Raw genomic sequence first — 24,123 nt, 5'->3', positions numbered from 1 at the left:
GATCCATGTCAATTATTGATTTAACTCGCCAGTGCTCATGCTTACAATAACCACCAACTCTCCACAAACTTTCCCCCCCGCACCTGACTTTTGATTACACATGATCTGAAGCTAGTTGCGGGAATTGGATATAGATTAAATATGATCAAAAGCCAGCTGCGGGGAAAAGGTTTTATAAGACATTTCATGAAAATATTTTGGCTATTTATGTATTTTTGTATGTCAGTAATATATGTTGAAACGTTAAAAACATATACACATTAATTTCTTACAATGACGCAGGGCTGGGCTGTGTTTATATAGTTTTATTCTAAATACACGTATAGACCTACAACACAGTACAACAGCCGAGGCGAGCGGAGGTGGTGACATCATCAAGTTTGCTGCTGTTCCAAAAGCAGAAATGACTGTACTCCTGTCCTCACGTTCTTGGGAAGTCAGGACTCTCGCGTGAACTTACCAAGTCTGAACTTGCCAAGTCCACAAGTCCGAACTGCTGAACTTGAGTACTGAGAAATGGCTAATGACTTATTCCTGTGGACAAATTCCTCAATTGTCTGTCCCTTGAGCTGCTCACCAAGAGTGAAGACGATTGTTGCGTATTTGAAGACCTCTTCAGAGAGGTACGGGTGTATTTCGTTGATGACAGCCTGCTCCTGCTCTGTGAATTTCGCCACTTTAAATACAGCGAGAAAAGCATGAGGCCCAGGAGTGCACTCTGTGATACACCTCAGTATCTCACGCTTCAAATTCTCCTCAGATCTCTTTGTGTCGAAGAAACCAGGAGTGTCGACCAAAGTGATGTTTCTTCCATTGACAGATCTGGTTTCTGCTTGACATGCAGTTGTTCCAGAGTTGGAAGTATCATCAACCTTGAATGGTTTCTCTCGAAGTATGGTGTTAGCCAGGCTGCTTTTCCCAGCTCCAGTTTTTCCCAGAATGACAAGTCTCCTTGTGTCTGACACTGAAAGACAATAATGTACATTTACACTGCCTGGCCAAAAAAAAAGTCACCACCAAAAAAAAAGGTCATACACTCGAATATTTCGTTGGACCGCCTTTAGCTTTGATTACGGCACGCATTCGCTGTGGCATTGTTTCGATAAGCTTCTGCAATGTCACAAGATTTATTTCCATCCAGTGTTGCATTAATTTTTCACCAAGATCTTGCATTGATGATGGTAGAGTCTGACCGCTGCGCAAAGCCTTCTCCAGCACATCCCAAAGATTCTCAATAGGGTTAAGGTCTGGACTCTGTGGTGGCCAATCCATGTGTGAAAATGATGTCTCATGCTCCCTCAACCAGTCTTTCACAATTTGAGCCCGATGAATCCTGGCATTGTCATCTTGGAATATGCCCGTGCCATCAGGGAAGAAAAAACCTATTGATGGAATAACCTGGTCATTCAGTATATTCAGGTAGTCAGCTGACCTCATTCTTTGAGCACATACTGTTGCTGAACCTAGACCTGACCAACTGCAGCAACCCCAGATCATAACACTGCCCCCACAGGCTTGTACAGTAGGCACTAGGCATGATGGGTGCATCACTTCATCTGCCTCTCTTCTTACCCTGATGCGCCCATCACTCTGGAACAGGGTAAATCTGGACTCATCAGACCACATGACCTTCTTCCATTGCTCCAGAGTCCAATCTTTATGCTCCCTAGCAAATTGAAGCCTTTTTTTCCGGTTAGCCTGACTGATTAGTGGTTTTCTTAAGGCTACACAGCTGTTCAGTCCCAATCCCTTGAGTTCCCTTCACATTGTGCGTGTGGAAATGCTCTTACTTTCACTATTAAACATAGCCCTGAGTTCTACTGTTGTTTTTCTTCGATTTGATCTCACCAAACGTTTAAGTGATCGCCGATCACGATCATTGAGGATTTTTTTCCGGCCACATTTCTTCCTCGAAGACGATGGGTCCCCACTATCCTTCCAGTTTTTAATAATGCGTTGGACAGTTCTTAACCCAATTTTAGTAGTTTCTGCAATCTCCTTAGATGTTTTCTCTGCTTGATGCATGCCAATGATTTGACCCTTCTCAAACAGACTAACATCTTTTCCACGACCACGGGATGTGTCTTTCGACATGGTTGTTTAGGAAATGAGAAGCAACTCATTGCACCAGTTGGGGTTAAATAACTTGTTGCCAGCTGAAAGATAATCGCCCATGCAGTAATTATCCAATAGGAGGCTTGTACCTATTTGCTTAGTTAAATCCAGGAGGCGACTTTTTTTTTGGCCAGGCAGTGTATCTTTTGGTTGTTTCACATATATAAGAAGATATGTTTATATAAATTCAAAGTTCATCTTTAAAGATCAGCCAGTAGGACGAGACATTCAGTTTAAAGTCCTCTGTAAGACTTTGAATTTATAAGGTGCAAGGTGGAAGACGATCTTCAGTCTACAGCTCAGTATTTACCAGAGAGGTAACGTGGGTGAAACAGTCAAAACTCTCAGCAAGTCTTCCTCAGATACAGATGACACAGGATATTCTGCTGAGATGTTATTGGCCAGTGGTTGATGCAGGTGACTCGCCCTCTCACACAGGAGGCTACATACCTGGCTGCTACATTTTACAGCAGACAATACTGATTTGATTTCAGTATTTAATATGATCATTTGAAGGATAATTTAGCCAAAGTAAGATTTCCCAGAATGCCATATGTTGTAGAGTAATGAACAATGATGATAACCATAAGAAGTAACGTAATACTCATCAGTAATAGTCTTTTAGCTGTCTGCAGGTGTAAGAAGATACACATGAGTTCAGTTACAATAAAAATCCTCATTGATTGACACAAACACACACACACACTGTATAGGACAGTATAACCCCGACCATGGACTGTGCTATATGCGATAATGTATCATTATGCAGCATTTTTATTACTCCATTAAATGACAGAATTTAACCTCAGAGCACCGCCCATCAAAATAAACAGGTCGATAGCCAATTGCCTAATTAATTAATGTTGTCTCATAAACTGAAGGCTGCTACAAAGTTCTTTTTCCTGGTGTACAGTGAGCAGACATTTATACAAAGACAAATCACAAGATCAAAAGTCTTTATAAGTGAAAGGTTAATTAAACTACTAACTACAGTGTGTGGGTAAAATTAAGGTGTGGGTTCTGAACTTCTCCTAAGTCCTTCTCTGTGGCGTCTCCAGGCCGTGTTGTAAGGTCAACTAGGCACTAAACTTCCATTTGTGACTCATTTCTGAAAGGAATTTCAATTTTAGTGAAGGATCTGAATATTGTCTTCTATTCAATAACTGTCATCATCATCCTCTACATTAGTGTAACCCCTGTAACTCCTTGTTTCACGACACTTTAAGTCAAATGTCTCTGTACATTGTACATTTGGAGCATAAAGTGATTCTGATTCTGAAGAAAATCTGTCACTGTTCAACAATATGAGAAAAAAAAGGAAGAAAACAAGATCTGTAGACGCCATCTACTAATAGCACCTGTGCACTGTAAAATATATTTAAAACAAATAGCTATTATTCATATTTCAGTGTGCAGTTTTGAGTCCTGACAGAAATAATTGAAAGAAATTAACTTACCACCCATGTTGTCAATAATGAAATAACAGGTGCAACAATAAGTCAGGGTCACACGACTGCAAGAGCGTTTGTGAATATGTTTGTTATATCTTCTCTGACTTCTCTGTCACTAGTTCCCCTCTCTGACGTGTTTCACAATAGAGTCCAATAAAAAGCATACTGAACATGTTTTCATGCATGTGCGGCATTTAGTCACGTTTTAGATTAAATGATTGTGTCATTGTGAAAGCTCAAAATCCATCAACGTGTGGGCCTCTGTCACTCTCAAGGGGGAGGGAAAAAATTAATATAATAAAATACTACTACCACTACTACTTCTATTGCAACTTCTACTTCTTCTTCTTCCACCACGACTAACTAACTTTACCAAGTAAAAACTTTTTGCTCAAATCAATTTTTTTTCACAAGTTTGAGTTTATTGTTCATATTTATCTTGGTCATACATTTTAATCCACTAACAATCACAGCTATTCTAACAAAATGATGTTGTACATAGATTAAATGATATTTGCTGGTTAGCTTTTTGCAACAGGGAACAGTGAACAATGAGTACATTGATTTGATTACAACATTTTTAAAAGATCTCAGACATAAAATATGTTACAACAATTTTATATTTGTGGTTTTTAGCTTCAGTTTACAGCAGGGATACTCAACTTGCCGTGCTCAGTGGCAACTTTTGCAAAATGACAACCAGTTAATAAAGAAACATTTAAATATTTATCAGTAAATATAACAAATGAGTTGCCTGTTTTCAACCCCTTGACGTTTGCTGTACGTGGGGGTGTTTTTTAGGATTTGAAGACATTTGGGACGTAGCCCTTACTTCAGAAAACAAGCTCTATTTTGATGCTTTTTTGCACTCTGGCAGCTAATTTAGATTCAAAGCACAAAAAAATACAATTTGAATCAGTTTTTTTCCATTGTGAACTAGTAAGTGGTTGGTCGACCACCTGGCACCCTGTCGTGGGCCAAATGTGGCCCATGGGCCATGAGTTGAGTCCCACTGGTTTATAGTATATGCACTTAACAACACATCAAACACAGAGTCTGTGGTTAAGATAAATTTGCAACTTGCTGTGCAGCAGTTACAATACAAAGTAAGAAACAGTGAAAAAATATCATATACAATAAAAATAAGGTGCAAATCCAAATATTTACAATGCAGTTTGGATCACGTCCACATCTGTGAAAACACCGGTGCTTCACAAACATCTTCCCCCGGGCAACACATTGTTTTATACAGAACATTATGATGTCACAGTGAAGCTGACCTTTGACCTTTTGTATATACAATGTCTTCAATTCATCATTTTATCCTATTAGACATTTGTGTCATATAGTTAGTGTAGGAATTCTTGAGTTATAACCAAAATGTGTTTTGTGAGGTCACACTGACTTTGACCTTTGACCTTCAACCACCAAATTCTTCAGTCTAAGTGGATATTTTTGCCAAATTCAAAAACATTCCATCCAGGCGTTCGAGAGGAGTCGTGTTCATGAGATTGAGGCCGATGCAAGGTTACACTGACCTTGGCCTTTGACCAGTGACCACAAACATTTAATCAGGTCATGGTTGTGTCCAAGTGGACATTGATGCCAAATTTGGCATTCTTTTGAGATGCCACGTTATCAAGAATGGGAGGGACGGACAGACGGATGGATGGAAGGACAGACAACCTGAAATCATAATTCCTTTCACTGGTGTGGAGGCATAAAGATAGATTGTGAAACAGGAAAAAGCGCTTGAAGCACAGACAAGATAAAACCTGTGACATATCACATATGAATAAACATACTTCAGCTCAAAGGTTAACGATGGGTTAAAAAGATTTTCATGTGATCTACAGGGAGACATGACTTTAATGATATATTCTCCTCCCTGTCTTCAGGAGTCACAGCTCTTCACTCTCTTTTAACTTTGAATATGTTGGTTTGCTTGAAACATTCAAACGATCTCTCACTCCATCTATGGTCGATATGATAGACTGGGCTCCCTCCTTGAGAGCAGCTGCTGTCATCTTTGCTGCTTCCCATGGCGTGTCTGCTCCCTCAGCTGCATGATATCCTTTATAACCTCCCACTGCTGCTCCCACTGCAGCAGCTGAGATGAATGTTATTCCAGTTGCTCCTAGTCCCCCTGCTCCTGCTGCTCCTCCTGCTATGACTGTTTTGGCTGCAGGCACTAGTTCCTTTAAAGCGCTGACAACAACTAAAACCATCGCTACTACACCAAACAAAGCTCCTAACAATACACCTGTTCCAACACCTGCCAGTCTGATCCAGATCTCCTTAAATGCCCTGTCTTTAGCCTGCCGTGTGATCTCTTCCTCTGACATGTTTCCTGATGACTTTCTAATGTGCATCTTCTTTTGTTCAATTATTTCCTGTACTACTTGGAGCATCTCATTGGTGTAACACCTTCCTTTGTTTGCTTCAGTTAATTCATCTATTGTCTTGAGCAGCTCCTTCACCTGGTACTTGTTGCTCCTGTATTCATCCTGTTGGTTGTTCTTCCAGTATTCATTATCAATGACGTGGCAGCGGCCTCCGCACTTCTTCACCAGATCACTCAATGACGTATTCTGACGGACAAATTCCTCAATTGTCTGTCCCTTGAGTTGGTCACCACAAGTGAAGACAACTGTTGCATATTTGAAGACCTCTTCAGAGAAGTATTGGTGTATTTTGTTGATGACATCCTGCTCCTGCTTTGTGAATTTCTCCACTTTAAGTACAATGAGAAAAGCATGAGGCCCAGGAGCGCACTCTGTGATACACCTCAGTATCTCACGCTTCAGCTCCTCCTCAGATTTCTCTGTGTCAAAAAAACCAGGAGTGTCGATCAAAGTGATGTTTCTTCCATTGACAGATTTGGTTTCTGCTTGACATGCAGTTGTTCCAGAGTTAGCACTATCATCAACCTTGAATGGTTTCTCTCCAAATATGGTGTTAGCCAGGCTGCTTTTCCCAGCTCCAGTTTTTCCCAGAATGACAACTCTCCTTGTGTCTGACACAGAAAGAGAATAATGTCCATCAATACATTGTATATTTATCTTTTGGTTGTTTCACATATATAAGAAGATACACATTAACTTATCTAAAATTGTCATTGGTCAAAAATAAGTTACTCACAAAACAACGGAATTATCATTATAAGAGAATTAAGAGTGGTGTCAATACATAAAAAGAAACCAACATGACCCCGATCAGAGTCCTTTAATATTAGGTATCTGGCACAGACTCCAGACTCATACTTACATTTACCCAAACCTTAATGTTTATTTGGCACAGATGAAAGACAGACAGATAAAATGACAGCTGTAGACTACTCAATCATCTATGTTATTTCTAATTCCAGCTTTTATCTTGACTCAAATTGTCCCACTCATTAAATATGGCAGCTCAGTCAGTGGCCCTGTGCTTTAACCTATGACACTCGGGGTACCCCTCTAGCATCTGTTTTTAAAGCTAAGGGACAGCGTGCCAATTTCTGCTCATTACAGGCAGTCTTTTCAAAATAAACGTCTGTGTTCACATGACACAGGCCACAAAACTAGTTGGTTATGTTTAGAAAACAAATCATGGTGTGGCTTAAAATAAGAGCCTTTGTTGTGTATCTTAAGTTAGTTAGCGACTTTGTCGTGATGTTCGTCACGTGACATTCACAACGTAACCAAGCTAAAAAATCTCAACATTTTACATGGGACATGAACACTGGTCTCCTGAGTCAAAGTCTCTTGTTTGTTTGACCCATCCACCACCCCTCCCTCCCTGCATGCACTTTCTTGCTCTTTATACTATGTCATCACTGCAGACAGGTTTCCATTGGAGTTATTTGAGTTCCACTTTGTAGCACAGTACATTTATCATAGTTGGGTGGCGGTCTGGAAATAAATGAAAAGGTTCTTCAACTGGGAAGGTAAGCAACATGTGGTTGAATTTGAAAATTTAAATATTCTAATATATTATAAAAATGATACTTATATTCTTAAACTGTATAAATAAAACCCAAGCATACTTTATCAAATGCTTTATTTAAAATCAGCTAAAAGAATGAAATAAATATATGTCTGATGTTATCACTGATGTGACTACCTTGTGGATTTGGATGAATTATATTTGATAATACCTTTTCAATCTATTTACACTTTCTATTATACACTGTAATATAATTAGTTATATTAATACAGGAAGGTCCTTATACCTTCCACATGAATCTTGTTTAACTACAGTTATATCAAACCTTCCTGTTGAGTTTCTGTGAGTTTTCTTTCCCCATATGAATAACTGAAGGCTTTAAGCAACAGAGTTTTAAAAGATTCATAAAAAGTCTGATTAAAGTCTGCAGGTGTGCCATCGGCATGGATTTTGTTGTTTGGTTAGATGTTATTTTGTATTTATGTGTTGTTTTGTGTTTTTGTAAATGTGTGTATTTATGTGAGACAGCTGACGTCCTGGAACGCAAAACAAACACAAGATGTTTTTATTCTGATAAAAAGGTAATGTAGAATAACTACCACAAGACCCGGCTCAGTCTTGGCACGGTGCTTAAAACTAGTGATGGCTAAATGAGGCCTCATGAAACACTGTCTTTATTTTCTGAAGCCACCAGATGGCGCTGTCTGTTCAACAAAGGTTTGAAAGCACACTTCATTGCCAGCCCTTCAGCCTTTATCTTTAAACCAAGAGCGCCATCTGGTGGGGTCAGAAAAAAATTGGTAGAAAAAGATTTCCGCACACTTAATCTACGTAGAGTCTCACTTCATTTTTGAGCTCAACAATAAACAACGCACATTGCTTCCTTTTTCCCCTGAGCTGGTGTTTCTTGCTCCTCCAGGCCACTGTCCTTAGCAGCGGCATTCTGCCCTAACACTGCTTTTAGCTCTGGTAGCCAAAAAGCCATGGCAATATTTAGGAGAGTATACCCATTTCCACCTTGGAAACCTACCAATCTACTTAGTAGTACACCTTCCTCATCAGCTTCCACTTCACCACAGATTTAGCCAGTATTTGCAAAAATAATTTCTTTCTCCTTTCCTCTAAAATGGTAATTACTCCCTTGTTCCCCAAAGTCTTATCTTCCACTGTACCTACAGTTATTAGTACCTCATTCATACAACAAAATAACACTGTAAAGCGCAGGCTGTGATCTATGGCAGCCATCTAAATGTAGCAACTGCATGCTGGAAATGATGATTTAAATTGAACAAAGCTATTATGAAAAGCTCTGCATCTCACAACGCAATATACAGTGTTCAGTCCTGACAGAAATAACTGAAAGAAATAAACTTACCCATTATGTTGTCAAAAGTAAAGTTGCTGTTTAGTGACAATCGGTCTGAGTGTGAAGGCTGCCAGAGTGTGAGAGAGACATTTGCTGTTAGTTTTACTTTCTGATTCGTGGCAGACAATTAAAATACCTGTATAGGCGTTTCCAAGCACATCCATTTTGTATGCCTCACCTGAGGGCATTATCTGATTGTGGAAACACAGAAAAACATGTGAGTCATTTTTGAAATGCATTTGCAGGCCTTGGTAGACAGCTTAATATCCATGATGAAAAAAATCATCATAGCCCAAACAAAGTACCTAACTGTACTCAAGCAGCTTGTGTTGTGGAATAAATTAGAATAAATGAAACTCAGAACTCAGGTTTGCACATTTGAGGGTTCACTCACAAGAAAGCCAAATATGTGACACCCCTACAAGCCTTTCTGTACATAGACATTCAAAAAAGGGTTTCCATTACATAAAATGCTAGTTGTTGTTATTTAGCCAAGATTATCTCGACCCAGACACCCAATTGTTTTATATCTGTTGTAGGAACCAAATCAGACTGTAGATAGCAGATTTGCTTTTTATAAAATGTTAACATTCACTTCCTTTTGCTTACACATACACAAATTTGGTCAAGGTCAGGTCAGAGCGATAGATAAGAACAGAGTGGTGACAGCCTTTGATGTCGCCGCCAGAGCGGTCACGTACATGTAAGCCTCAATAGTTCTATACACAGCCTCCGTTGACATGTTCTTCTATGGGACAGACAGCAGTGAGCTCGCTTTTGAAAGGTAAATATTAAAATAAACCGTACAAAGGTACATATACAACTCTTATTGAATTACTGTGTATACACCAATGTCAGTTATGTGTATTGAGTGGCTGGATGACAACTAAAAGCGTAATTAGACAAGTTTTTCTGTGTGTTTTTTTTTTGGGGGGGGGAGCTTTGTGTTAGCTTCATGGACTACAGATAAATTAGCAACTAAACTGTAATCTGGTGCAATGCATCTCTTATATAGCTACATGGGATTAATGTAGGCTATTTGTGAATACTCCCTGACATTGGACAATGATGATAAATGATGGTTTTCTGTTAAACATTTTATGTATTTAAATGATGACTGTGACAATAAGAGCAATTGTGTGTCTGTGAGAACAAGAAAAAATTAAAAGACAATGTATGAAGGCTCTTACATCACAGAAAATGATAAATTTGACATTAAGGAAGAACAATTTTATTTAACAGAGATCATATTCCAGCATTAGGACAGCAAAACAAAGGTGGGGCTATGAAATGTTTAAAAAAGCCATATGAGATTTACTGCAGGCACAACTATGTACACAACTCTTCAAGCTGTGGTTGGACACACTGGAGAGCTGGTGGAGAGATGCACACTGAAGATGTTCAAGGCCATCATGAATAACCCAGTTCATCCACTCCATAACACCTTGATGGAACAAAAAAACAAAACAGCGGTGGACGGCTCCTCTCTCTTCGAGGCAGGACAGAGAGATACAGAAGATATTACGTATCTACAGCCATCACACTTTTTAATTCTTTTGCAAATAATAAATGAGCTGACAGACAATTGAATAAAGTTATTCTTATTGTTATTATTCTTATCTCATCTGCCATTCACATCTTTAGTGAAGGACCCAATGATGGTCTGAGATGCCTGGTTGAGGAATAGCAACAGTCAGCATTATAAACTCTCAGTCTAACAATGAACTCTGAATATGGGAAACTGAGTATCCAGTTCTAGAACAGCTGATCTGAATTGGTTTTATAAACTCTGAGTATGTTATCCTTTGTATGCCCCGATTCACCATAGCAACACCAGATAAACAAAGAGCAACTTATCTCACGCTAGTGGAACACAAGCTCCTTTTACACGCTTACAGAGAATATGAGCACATATTCTGTAAAAACAGTAACACTACTGTAGTACCTGGTACTAAGATCTCATCCAGTGCATTAATGAGGTTAGGCACTGGATGACAAAAAACTTACAACTCAATGATGATAAAATGGAAATTCTTCTCGTTGGTCCAAAAGCTTTAAAAAAACACATCTTTTTTCACAAGCTTTTAACTAGATGTGTGTGTGTGTGTGTGTGTGGTTTTAACCAGCTGTACCATTACCATTGTTTTGTGTTTTTGTTGTTATCAGGTTTTTACATGCTCTTGTACTGTGTAATCTCCTTGCTGTTATGTGTTTGTTTTTATATGTATGTTGTGTTTGTTTTAAGCACATTGAGCTATGCTTGTCATATGAAATGTGCTATACAAATAAATTTGACTTGACTTGACTAAGATTACTCTTAAAAGTGCCTGACAATGCAACCTCCTGCTAAGGGGCAGGAGGGACCCTTAAACCTTTAATATTTGATCAGTGTAGTGTTTGACCCACTCTGACTTCCCTGAACAGGAACAATTTAAAAAAGAGGCGTATCTGGTGTAAAAGTAAGTTGGCTTTATTACAAGGAAATTGATTTGCAGTGGGGGAAAAAATACACGTCATTCCACACTTAAAACAACATAAACATGAACACTCCATACAGTATCTCCATTTACACATAATGTTATGGCCAGATTGGCTGGATCCTATTTCCATATCCATTGCAGAGTGAACCGGGCAATGTCATGGATAATCTACAGGCATCGTCATCTATTGCTAAAAAAAATAAACTTTATGTACATGTTGTTAGTCCAGGAGTGTGGCAGATGATTTGTTTCACATAAAGATACAGTTTTGTTTAATTGGAGTGTCGCGTACCCTTAAACAGGAGACGAAAGTAGGTGCTAATGTAAAGGCACCATAAATGCATATTAACTGCAACAACACATTGTTATTATTACAGAGAATGAGGGAGAAATTGAGGCAGAATCTGAAAATGATAGGGAAGTACCAGGAGGCAGTCTGCAGATAGAGGATGAAGGAGAGGTCAGCGGACTTCCAGGGGCCAGTCAGTCAGGGGCTGCCACTGAAGAAGCCACTTCTACAGGGGAAGGTGATCCAGGGACCAGTGTGCTAGGGGCCAGTCATGACAGGGTGAGTGTGGAGGACTGAAGGAAGCAACTTAGGATGGAGACACTCCTAAGAAAGAGAGCAGAGAGGGCTCTTGCACAACAAAATAGAATAAATTTGGGATTAAGAAAGAAGTACAATTTAAAAAAAATGACTCAGCAAAGGGTGGTCACTTTGTTCCCATCCCTGGAGCTGGAAAAGGCATAGCTTTAGGAACAGCAAACCCTGCAAGAAGAAAACATGACACACATACACAACTAAGAAAAAGAACAGCCACAAAATAATTTGCTGCTCATGTAATTTTTAGCTACCTCACTTGTGGAGTCTTTTGACAGCAGAAACTTCACAGGGCTCTTTCAGGATCACCTAAAAGACACAATTTAAAATAATTAAACTCAACGTTCCATATAAACATGTAATATTTTTAAATCAGAGGTAAATAATATTAATTCAGTGGCAACAGGTGTTGTGATACACTACGGGAGTATATCACAACAGGTGTTGTGATATACTCCCGTAGTGTTTAAACCACTGTGCAATGTTTTGCTCTTGTACGATTAAGTTTATGAATGTAACATTCAAAGACAAGCTGAAATAGCATTTTTAAGCTGTCTAGCCTCTATAGTGTGACTGTGACATAGTTCCAAGTTAAACATAATATATGCCTTAAATGCTGACAGAAGTAGTAGTAGTAGTGAAGTAGTAGTCCTATTTTAGTCTGTCATCCCACGGCATACATATAAACAGGAATTAAATTATGAGATAATAACACTCTTATGTAAACATTAAAAGAATACACCGTACGTAACGTTAGGTATTTGATAAAGGCTCAGGCAGAAGTATGTGCGCCTGTCCTACATTATCTTCTTATGGAACAGTTCAGAAAACTAATAAAAGCTAACTTAACACATCCGATTAATGTTACCCTTAGCTAACACCGTCAGGTTCGGATGATAAAATCTAAATAAAACCCCTTAGTAATCATCCCAACTATATGTGATTTGTCTGTGATTCATTAATCAAACAAAAACACCACAAATGTTAGGTGCTAAACGGTGCTAAACCTACACAGCTGGCGACGTCGAGCTAACGAACTAGGAGGCAATGGCTGAAAACCAATCATAATTCCTGACTCAAAAAAAAACCATAATTACATTACATACAAAAATAATCGATATCTACATAATAAAGGACCTCCGATATAATAAACTCACGTAATGACTTAAAATTGGTCGATATTTCATCACCTTACCTCAGGAGTTTCTCGTCATGCGGCCATTGAAATAAACGGGGTCCGACTCCACGGGAGGAATGTTTGGAACTATAGAGGGCTCCATAACCCGGAAGTTCTGTCCGCCATGTTTTACAACGGAGTCCTATGGGAGTGTCGCCACTCTGTTCTTATCTATCGCTCTGGGTCAGGTCACTTGCACTACTGTTGTTGCTATGAGAGATGGGATCCTACATGGACACAAATCAGGACAAGCTATCACATGCCCACAATGAAATAGTTACTTGTTTACTAAAAACTTTATTTGAGGAAATACAAAAGATTTTCATGTGATCTGCAGGGAGACATGACTTTAATGAAAAATTCTCCTCCCCATCTTCAGGAGTCACAGCTCACTGTAGGTTTTGACTCTCTTTTAACTTTGAATCTGGTGGTTTGCTGAAAACATTCAAACAATCTCTCACTCCATCTATGATAGAGAAGGCTCCCCCCGTGACAGCAGCTGCTGACATTTTTGCTGCGTCCCATGGCGTGTCTGCTCCCTCAGCTGCATTATATCCTTTATAACCTCCCACTGCTGCTCCCACTGCAGCAGATACCCCTGCAATTGAGATTAATGTTATTCCAGCTGCTCCTGCTCCCCCTGCTCCTCCTGCTCCTCCTGCTGCTGCTGTTCCTCCTACACCAGCTGCTCCTGCTGCTGCTCCTTTTGCTGCTAGTACAACTGTTTTGGCCACAGGCACTAGTTCCTTTAAAGCTAAGACAACTACTCCAACCGTCACTACTACACCAAACAAAGCTCCTGACACTGCACCTGTTGCAACACCTGCCAGTCTGATCCAGATCTCCTTATATGCCCTGTCTTTAGCCTGCCATGTGATCTCGTCTTCTGACATGTTTCCCGATGACTTTCTCATGCACATCTTCTTTTGTTCAATTATTTCCTGTACTACTTGGAGCCTCTCATTGGTCTAACACCTTCCTTTGTTTGCTTCAGTTATCCCATCTATTGTCTTGAGCAGCTCCTCCACCTGGTACTTGTTGCTCCTGTATTCATCCTGTTGGTTGTTCTTACAGTATTTATTATCAGTGACATGGCAGCGGCCTCCACACTTTTTCCACAAGATCACTCAACAGCCATTTCTCAATGTGCGTTCTTGTGCGGACTTGTGTTCTTGTGGACTTGTGACACGTCATCAGTCACAGCCCAAGTACTGTTCCAATTCAAAGTTCACATCTAGCAAAGTTCAGTCCAAATGCCCAGATGTGTTCCCACCATGCCCCTTTTACCAGGGATGCATTGGAGCAGACTTGTGTGGACTTCAAACAGCCAGGTATCCCAGCATGCATTTCGCAACAATCATCGGAAATGGCGAGTGAGGGAAAGCCGATATGTGACTGTTGTTTTGTCACGGAATGCAGTGTTTTCATGCATAGTTTAAACTTCAAACCTGTGGTCGATGTATTAATATAGAGCCCACTTGAATGTGACTGAGGTCCCGCTAGATGACAGCGGTGTCAGCGCTCATAGATAATAAACATGTGTGTATGAGCGCTCAGGCTGCCCCACTGAGAGCAGCCTCTCTCGGGTAGTCCTTTTAAATTCATCGCTGATATCTCTGTAGTGGTTAAATATGAAATGTAATTCGTTTGGGGAATGTCTAATGGGCAATATTCAGTCTCAGTATATAAGATATATTATTAAATGTTGTAACATTGTTCATTTAATTGTTGTTCTTTGTGTTCTTTTGCTTATTTATGTGTTTTTACCATTCAATAATGATTTTAATTTAAGAATTTATTATAATTCATTTATTGTATTTAAAGATTAATTATTTTTTTCTAGGTGTACCAAGTTAACAGTCAAGTCTACATAAAAATGTAGACAGAATGCATAATGATGAGACAAATGCAGTGATGGACAATAACTAAGTATATTTACTCAAGTAGCTACTGTACTTAAAATTTGATGTTCTTGTACTTTGGGTATTTCCATTTACTTAGAGGGAAATACTGTACATTCTGCTCAAACTACATTTATTTGATAGCTATAGTTACTTTTCAGATAGTTTGTTTTATATGTTGTAAGTTTCATATTTACAAGTTGCTGTGTGTTGTTATAGATTAGACTAGTACACCAGTGAAAGGTGTTAAAATTAGTTCTACCATGACAACATTTAAATGCTGCTTACATGTAGCCTATGCGTAAATTGATCAATTAATACTCAATACATATTCATGTATGATTAAATTGGGTCACTCTGCATAATGAGTACTTTTAACTTTTCATTTTAAGTAGGCCTACATTTTGCTGACAATACCCATATACTTTTACTCAAGTCAGATTTGCAGCACTTTTACTTGTGACTGAGTTTTTGTTCTTTGTTGTGATATTACTACTTTTCCTGGGTAAATACCAAATAATAGACATGCAAGCATAGCACGTCTCATCCTCATCCTCTGCCTCAGTCTCCGCTGTCTTTCTTGGATCTGCCTCCTCAGCTGGGCAGCCTCCTCCTCAGCCTGCAGGTACAGCAATCCTGCTGCAATAACTGCACAAAGACGCCTTCTCCGATCCATGTCAATTATTGATTTAACTCGCCAGTGCTCATGCTTACAATAACCACCAACTCTCCACAAACTTTTCCCCCCCGCACCTGACTTTTGATTACACATGATCTGAAGCTAGTTGCGGGAATTGGATATAGATTAAATATGATCAAAAGCCAGCTGCGGGGAAAAGGTTTTATAAGACATTTCATGAAAATATTTTGGCTATTTATGTATTTTTGTATGTCAGTAATATATGTTGAAACGTTAAAAACATATACACATTAATTTCTTACAATGACGCAGGGCTGGGCTGTGTTTATATAGTTTTATTCTAAATACACGTATAGACCTACAACACAGTACAACAGCCGAGGCGAGCGGAGGTGGTGACATCATCAAGTTTGCTGCTGTTCCAAAAGCAGAAATGACTGTACTCCTGTCCTCACGTTCTTGGGAAGTCAGGACTCTCGCGTGAACTTACCAAGTCTGAACTTGCCAAGTCCACAAGTCCGAACTGCTGAACTTGAGTACTGAGAAATGGCTAATGACTTATTCCTGTGGACAAATTCCTCAATTGTCTGTCCCTTGAGCTGCTCACCAAGAGTGAAGACGATTGTTGCGTATTTGAAGACCTCTTCAGAGAAGTACGGGTGTATTTCGTTGATGACAGCCTGCTCCTGCTCTGTGAATTTCGCCACTTTAAATACAGCGAGAAAAGCATGAGGCCCAGGAGTGCACTCTGTGATACACCTCAGTATCTCACGCTTCAAATTCTCCTCAGATCTCTTTGTGTCGAAGAAACCAGGAGTGTCGACCAAAGTGATGTTTCTTCCATTGACAGATCTGGTTTCTGCTTGACATGCAGTTGTTCCAGAGTTGGAAGTATCATCAACCTTGAATGGTTTCTCTCGAAGTATGGTGTTAGCCAGGCTGCTTTTCCCAGCTCCAGTTTTTCCCAGAATGACAAGTCTCCTTGTGTCTGACACTGAAAGACAATAATGTACATTTACACTGCCTGGCCAAAAAAAAAGTCACCACCAAAAAAAAAGGTCATACACTCGAATATTTCGTTGGACCGCCTTTAGCTTTGATTACGGCACGCATTCGCTGTGGCATTGTTTCGATAAGCTTCTGCAATGTCACAAGATTTATTTCCATCCAGTGTTGCATTAATTTTTCACCAAGATCTTGCATTGATGATGGTAGAGTCTGACCGCTGCGCAAAGCCTTCTCCAGCACATCCCAAAGATTCTCAATAGGGTTAAGGTCTGGACTCTGTGGTGGCCAATCCATGTGTGAAAATGATGTCTCATGCTCCCTCAACCAGTCTTTCACAATTTGAGCCCGATGAATCCTGGCATTGTCATCTTGGAATATGCCCGTGCCATCAGGGAAGAAAAAACCTATTGATGGAATAACCTGGTCATTCAGTATATTCAGGTAGTCAGCTGACCTCATTCTTTGAGCACATACTGTTGCTGAACCTAGACCTGACCAACTGCAGCAACCCCAGATCATAACACTGCCCCCACAGGCTTGTACAGTAGGCACTAGGCATGATGGGTGCATCACTTCATCTGCCTCTCTTCTTACCCTGATGCGCCCATCACTCTGGAACAGGGTAAATCTGGACTCATCAGACCACATGACCTTCTTCCATTGCTCCAGAGTCCAATCTTTATGCTCCCTAGCAAATTGAAGCCTTTTTTTCCGGTTAGCCTGACTGATTAGTGGTTTTCTTAAGGCTACACAGCTGTTCAGTCCCAATCCCTTGAGTTCCCTTCACATTGTGCGTGTGGAAATGCTCTTACTTTCACTATTAAACATAGCCCTGAGTTCTACTGTTGTTTTTCTTCGATTTGATCTCACCAAACGTTTAAGTGATCGCCGATCACGATCATTGAGGATTTTTTTCCGGCCACATTTCTTCCTCGAAGACGATGGGTCCCCACTATCCTTCCAGTTTTTAATAATGCGTTGGACAGTTCTTAACCCAATTTTAGTAGTTTCTGCAATCTCCTTAGATGTTTTCTCTGCTTGATGCATGCCAATGATTTGACCCTTCTCAAACAGACTAACATCTTTTCCACGACCACGGGATGTGTCTTTCGACATGGTTGTTTAGGAAATGAGAAGCAACTCATTGCACCAGTTGGGGTTAAATAACTTGTTGCCAGCTGAAAGATAATCGCCCATGCAGTAATTATCCAATAGGAGGCTCGTACCTATTTGCTTAGTTAAATCCAGGAGGCGACTTTTTTTTTGGCCAGGCAGTGTATCTTTTGGTTGTTTCACATATATAAGAAGATATGTTTATATAAATTCAAAGTTCATCTTTAAAGATCAGCCAGTAGGACGAGACATTCAGTTTAAAGTCCTCTGTAAGACTTTGAATTTATAAGGTGCAAGGTGGAAGACGATCTTCAGTCTACAGCTCAGTATTTACCAGAGAGGTAACGTGGGTGAAACAGTCAAAACTCTCAGCAAGTCTTCCTCAGATACAGATGACACAGGATATTCTGCTGAGATGTTATTGGCCAGTGGTTGATGCAGGTGACTCGCCCTCTCACACAGGAGGCTACATACCTGGCTGCTACATTTTACAGCAGACAATACTGATTTGATTTCAGTATTTAATATGATCATTTGAAGGATAATTTAGCCAAAGTAAGATTTCCCAGAATGCCATATGTTGTAGAGTAATGAACAATGATGATAACCATAAGAAGTAACGTAATACTCATCAGTAATAGTCTTTTAGCTGTCTGCAGGTGTAAGAAGATACACATGAGTTCAGTTACAATAAAAATCCTCATTGATTGACACAAACACACACACACACTGTATAGGACAGTATAACCCCGACCATGGACTGTGCTATATGCGATAATGTATCATTATGCAGCATTTTTATTACTCCATTAAATGACAGAATTTAACCTCAGAGCACCGCCCATCAAAATAAACAGGTCGATAGCCAATTGCCTAATTAATTAATGTTGTCTCATAAACTGAAGGCTGCTACAAAGTTCTTTTTCCTGGTGTACAGTGAGCAGACATTTATACAAAGACAAATCACAAGATCAAAAGTCTTTATAAGTGAAAGGTTAATTAAACTACTAACTACAGCGTGTGGGTAAAATTAAGGTGTGGGTTCTGAACTTCTCCTAAGTCCTTCTCTGTGGCGTCTCCAGGCCGTGTTGTAAGGTCAACTAGGCACTAAACTTCCATTTGTGACTCATTTCTGAAAGGAATTTCAATTTTAGTGAAGGATCTGAATATTGTCTTCTATTCAATAACTGTCATCATCATCCTCTACATTAGTGTAACCCCTTTAACTCCTTGTTTCACGACACTTTAAGTCAAATGTCTCTGTACATTGTACATTTGGAGCATAAAGTGATTCTGATTCTGAAGAAAATCTGTCACTGTTCAACAATATGAGAAAAAAAAGGAAGAAAACAAGATCTGTAGAAACCATCTACTAATAGCACCTGTGCACTGTAAAATATATTTAAAACAAATAGCTATTATTCATATTTCAGTGTGCAGTTTTGAGTCCTGACAGAAATAATTGAAAGAAATTAACTTACCACCCATGTTGTCAATAATGAAATAACAGGTGCAACAATAAGTCAGGGTCACACGACTGCAAGAGCGTTTGTGAATATGTTTGTTATATCTTCTCTGACTTCTCTGTCACTAGTTCCCCTCTCTGACGTGTTTCACAATAGAGTCCAATAAAAAGCATACTGAACATGTTTTCATGCACGTGCGGCATTTAGTCACGTTTTAGATTAAATGATTGTGTCATTGTGAAAGCTCAAAATCCATCAACGTGTGGGCCTCTGTCACTCTCAAGGGGGAGGGAAAAAATTAATATAATAAAATACTACTACCACTACTACTTCTATTGCAACTTCTACTTCTTCTTCTTCCACCACGACTAACTAACTTTACCAAGTAAAAACTTTTTGCTCAAATCAATTTTTTTTCACAAGTTTGAGTTTATTGTTCATATTTATCTTGGTCATACATTTTAATCCACTAACAATCACAGCTATTCTAACAAAATGATGTTGTACATAGATTAAATGATATTTGCTGGTTAGCTTTTTGCAACAGGGAACAGTGAACAATGAGTACATTGATTTGATTACAACATTTTTAAAAGATCTCAGACATAAAATATGTTACAACAATTTTATATTTGTGGTTTTTAGCTTCAGTTTACAGCAGGGATACTCAACTTGCCGTGCTCAGTGGCAACTTTTGCAAAATGACAACCAGTTAATAAAGAAACATTTAAATATTTATCAGTAAATATAACAAATGAGTTGCCTGTTTTCAACCCCTTGACGTTTGCTGTACGTGGGGGTGTTTTTTAGGATTTGAAGACATTTGGGACGTAGCCCTTACTTCAGAAAACAAGCTCTATTTTGATGCTTTTTTGCACTCTGGCAGCTAATTTAGATTCAAAGCACAAAAAAATACAATTTGAATCAGTTTTTTTCCATTGTGAACTAGTAAGTGGTTGGTCGACCACCTGGCACCCTGTCGTGGGCCAAATGTGGCCCATGGGCCATGAGTTGAGTCCCACTGGTTTATAGTATATGCACTTAACAACACATCAAACACAGAGTCTGTGGTTAAGATAAAATTGCAACTTGCTGTGCAGCAGTTACAATACAAAGTAAGAAACAGTGAAAAAATATCATATACAATAAAAATAAGGTGCAAATCCAAATATTTACAATGCAGTTTGGATCACGTCCACATCTGTGAAAACACCGGTGCTTCACAAACATCTTCCCCCGGGCAACACACTGTTTTATACAGAACATTATGATGTCACAGTGAAGCTGACCTTTGACCTTTTGTATATACAATGTCTTCAATTCATCATTTTATCCTATTAGACATTTGTGTCATATAGTTAGTGTAGGAATTCTTGAGTTATAACCAAAATGTGTTTTGTGAGGTCACACTGACTTTGACCTTTGACCTTCAACCACCAAATTCTTCAGTCTAAGTGGATATTTTTGCCAAATTCAAAAACATTCCATCCAGGCGTTCGAGAGGAGTCGTGTTCATGAGATTGAGGCCGATGCAAGGTTACACTGACCTTGGCCTTTGACCAGTGACCACAAACATTTAATCAGGTCATGGTTGTGTCCAAGTGGACATTGGTGCCAAATTTGGCATTCTTTTGAGATGCCACGTTATCAAGAATGGGAGGGACGGACAGACGGATGGATGGAAGGACAGACAACCTGAAATCATAATTCCTTTCACTGGTGTGGAGGCACAAAGATAGATTGTGAAACAGGAAAAAGCGCTTGAAGCACAGACAAGATAAAACCTGTGACATATCACATATGAATAAACATACTTCAGCTCAAAGGTTAACGATGGGTTAAAAAGATTTTCATGTGATCTACAGGGAGACATGACTTTAATGATATATTCTCCTCCCTGTCTTCAGGAGTCACAGCTCTTCACTCTCTTTTAACTTTGAATATGTTGGTTTGCTTGAAACATTCAAACGATCTCTCACTCCATCTATGGTCGATATGATAGACTGGGCTCCCTCCTTGAGAGCAGCTGCTGTCATCTTTGCTGCTTCCCATGGCGTGTCTGCTCCCTCAGCTGCATGATATCCTTTATAACCTCCCACTGCTGCTCCCACTGCAGCAGCTGAGATGAATGTTATTCCAGTTGCTCCTAGTCCCCCTGCTCCTGCTGCTCCTCCTGCTATGACTGTTTTGGCTGCAGGCACTAGTTCCTTTAAAGCGCTGACAACAACTAAAACCATCGCTACTACACCAAACAAAGCTCCTAACAATACACCTGTTGCAACACCTGCCAGTCTGATCCAGATCTCCTTAAATGCCCTGTCTTTAGCCTGCCGTGTGATCTCTTCCTCTGACATGTTTCCTGATGACTTTCTAATGTGCATCTTCTTTTGTTCAATTATTTCCTGTACTACTTGGAGCATCTCATTGGTGTAACACCTTCCTTTGTTTGCTTCAGTTAATTCATCTATTGTCTTGAGCAGCTCCTTCACCTGGTACTTGTTGCTCCTGTATTCATCCTGTTGGTTGTTCTTCCAGTATTCATTATCAATGACGTGGCAGCGGCCTCCGCACTTCTTCACCAGATCACTCAATGACGTATTCTGACGGACAAATTCCTCAATTGTCTGTCCCTTGAGTTGGTCACCACAAGTGAAGACAACTGTTGCATATTTGAAGACCTCTTCAGAGAAGTATTGGTGTATTTTGTTGATGACAGCCTGCTCCTGCTTTGTGAATTTCTCCACTTTAAGTACAATGAGAAAAGCATGAGGCCCAGGAGCGCACTCTGTGATACACCTCAGTATCTCATGGTTCAGCTCCTCCTCAGATTTCTCTGTGACAAAGAAACCAGGAGTGTCGATCAAAGTGATGTTTCTTCCATTGACAGATTTGGTTTCTGCTTGACATGCAGTTGTTCCAGAGTTAGCACTATCATCAACCTTGAATGGTTTCTCTCCAAATATGGTGTTAGCCAGGCTGCTTTTCCCAGCTCCAGTTTTTCCCAGAATGACAACTCTCCTTGTGTCTGACACAGAAAGAGAATAATGTCCATCAATACATTGTATATTTATCTTTTGGTTGTTTCACATATATAAGAAGATACACATTAACTTATCTAAAATTGTCATTGGTCAAAAATAAGTTACTCACAAAACAACGGAATTATCATTATAAGAGAATTAAGAGTGGTGTCAATACATAAAAAGAAACCAACATGACCCCGATCAGAGTCCTTTAATATTGGGTATCTGGCACAGACTCCAGACTCATACTTACATTTACCCAAACCTTAATGTTTATTTGGCACAGATGAAAGACAGACAGATAAAATGACAGCTGTAGACTACTCAATCATCTATGTTATTTCTAATTCCAGCTTTTATCTTGACTCAAATTGTCCCACTCATTAAATATGGCAGTTTAGTCAGTGGCCCTGTGCTTTAACCTATGACACTCGGGGTACCCCTCTAGCATCTGTTTTTAAAGCTAAGGGACAGCGTGCCAATTTCTGCTCATTACAGGCAGTCTTTTCAAAATAAACGTCTGTGTTCACATGACACAGGCCACAAAACTAGTTGGTTATGTTTAGAAAACAAATCATGGTGTGGCTTAAAATAAGAGCCTTTGTTGTGTATCTTAAGTTAGTTAGCGACTTTGTCGTGATGTTCGTCACGTGACATTCACAACGTAACCAAGCTAAAAAATCTCAACATTTTACATGGGACATGAACACTGGTCTCCTGAGTCAAAGTCTCTTGTTTGTTTGACCCATCCACCACCCCTCCCTCCCTGCATGCACTTTCTTGCTCTTTATACTATGTCATCACTGCAGACAGGTTTCCATTGGAGTTATTTGAGTTCCACTTTGTAGCACAGTACATTTATCATAGTTGGGTGGCGGTCTGGAAATAAATGAAAAGGTTCTTCAACTGGGAAGGTAAGCAACATGTGGTTGAATTTGAAAATTTAAATATTCTAATATATTATAAAAATGATACTTATATTCTTAAACTGTATAAATAAAACCCAAGCATACTTTATCAAATGCTTTATTTAAAATCAGCTAAAAGAATGAAATAAATATATGTCTGATGTTATCACTGATGTGACTACCTTGTGGATTTGGATGAATTATATTTGATAATACCTTTTCAATCTATTTACACTTTCTATTATACACTGTAATATAATTAGTTATATTAATATAAGCAGGTCCTTATACCTTCCACATGAATCTTGTTTAACTACAGTTATATCAAACCTTCCTGTTGAGTTTCTGTGAGTTTTCTTTCCCCATATGAATAACTGAAGGCTTTAAGCAACAGAGTTTTAAAAGATTCATAAAAAGTCTGATTAAAGTCTGCAGGTGTGCCATCGGCATGGATTTTGTTGTTTGGTTAGATGTTATTTTGTATTTATGTGTTGTTTTGTGTTTTTGTAAATGTGTGTATTTATGTGAGACAGCTGACGTCCTGGAACGCAAAACAAACACAAGATGTTTTTATTCTGATAAAAAGGTAATGTAGAATAACTACCACAAGACCCGGCTCAGTCTTGGCACGGTGCTTAAAACTAGTGATGGCTAAATGAGGCCTCATGAAACACTGTCTTTATTTTCTGAAGCCACCAGATGGCGCTGTCTGTTCAACAAAGGTTTGAAAGCACACTTCATTGCCAGCCCTTCAGCCTTTATCTTTAAACCAAGAGCGCCATCTGGTGGGGTCAGAAAAAAATTGGTAGAAAAAGATTTCCGCACACTTAATCTACGTAGAGTCTCACTTCATTTTTGAGCTCAACAATAAACAACGCACATTGCTTCCTTTTTCCCCTGAGCTGGTGTTTCTTGCTCCTCCAGGCCACTGTCCTTAGCAGCGGCAT

At 39.3% G+C, this 24,123-nt stretch overlaps 2 protein-coding genes across 2 annotated transcripts in view; both read right to left on the bottom strand.

Annotated features, from left to right (window-relative positions):
• Window positions 1-24,123, bottom strand: part of LOC117246168 (GTPase IMAP family member 7-like) — a 143,643-nt gene that overhangs the window by 91,568 nt on the left and 27,952 nt on the right. The window lies entirely within an intron of this gene.
• Window positions 438-24,123, bottom strand: LOC117245677 (GTPase IMAP family member 8-like). The gene is made up of 7 exons (XM_078164705.1): window positions 24,025-24,123; window positions 21,158-22,316; window positions 16,149-16,652; window positions 13,579-13,700; window positions 5,471-6,628; window positions 3,573-3,675; window positions 438-964 (listed from the first exon to the last, which is right to left on the bottom strand). Exons 1-7 carry the CDS (start codon window positions 24,121-24,123, stop codon window positions 438-440), a joined length of 3,672 nt encoding a protein of 1,223 aa, XP_078020831.1.

Source organism: Epinephelus lanceolatus, chromosome 22 (assembly GCF_041903045.1).
Source record: "Epinephelus lanceolatus isolate andai-2023 chromosome 22, ASM4190304v1, whole genome shotgun sequence".
In the NCBI taxonomy this organism is placed as follows: Eukaryota; Metazoa; Chordata; class Actinopteri; order Perciformes; family Serranidae; genus Epinephelus; species Epinephelus lanceolatus.
Note: the sequence above shows the minus strand (reverse complement) of the source record. Positions and strands in the feature narration are given on the sequence as shown.

What these genes read in the sequence shown, in the direction of transcription:
- LOC117245677 (XM_078164705.1), bottom strand. Translation starts at nt 24,123, where the DNA reads ATGCCGCTGCTAAGGACAGTGGCCTGGAGGAGCAAGAAACACCAGCTC. An exon ending in CCTTCTCTATCATAGATGGA is followed by an intron (nt 6,629 to 13,578) that starts GTGAGAGATTGT and finishes AACAACCAAAAG; the next exon opens with ATAAATATACAATGTATTGA. An exon ending in TAAAAGAGAGTGAAGAGCTG is followed by an intron (nt 3,676 to 5,470) that starts TGACTCCTGAAG and finishes AACTAGTGACAG; the next exon opens with AGAAGTCAGAGAAGATATAA.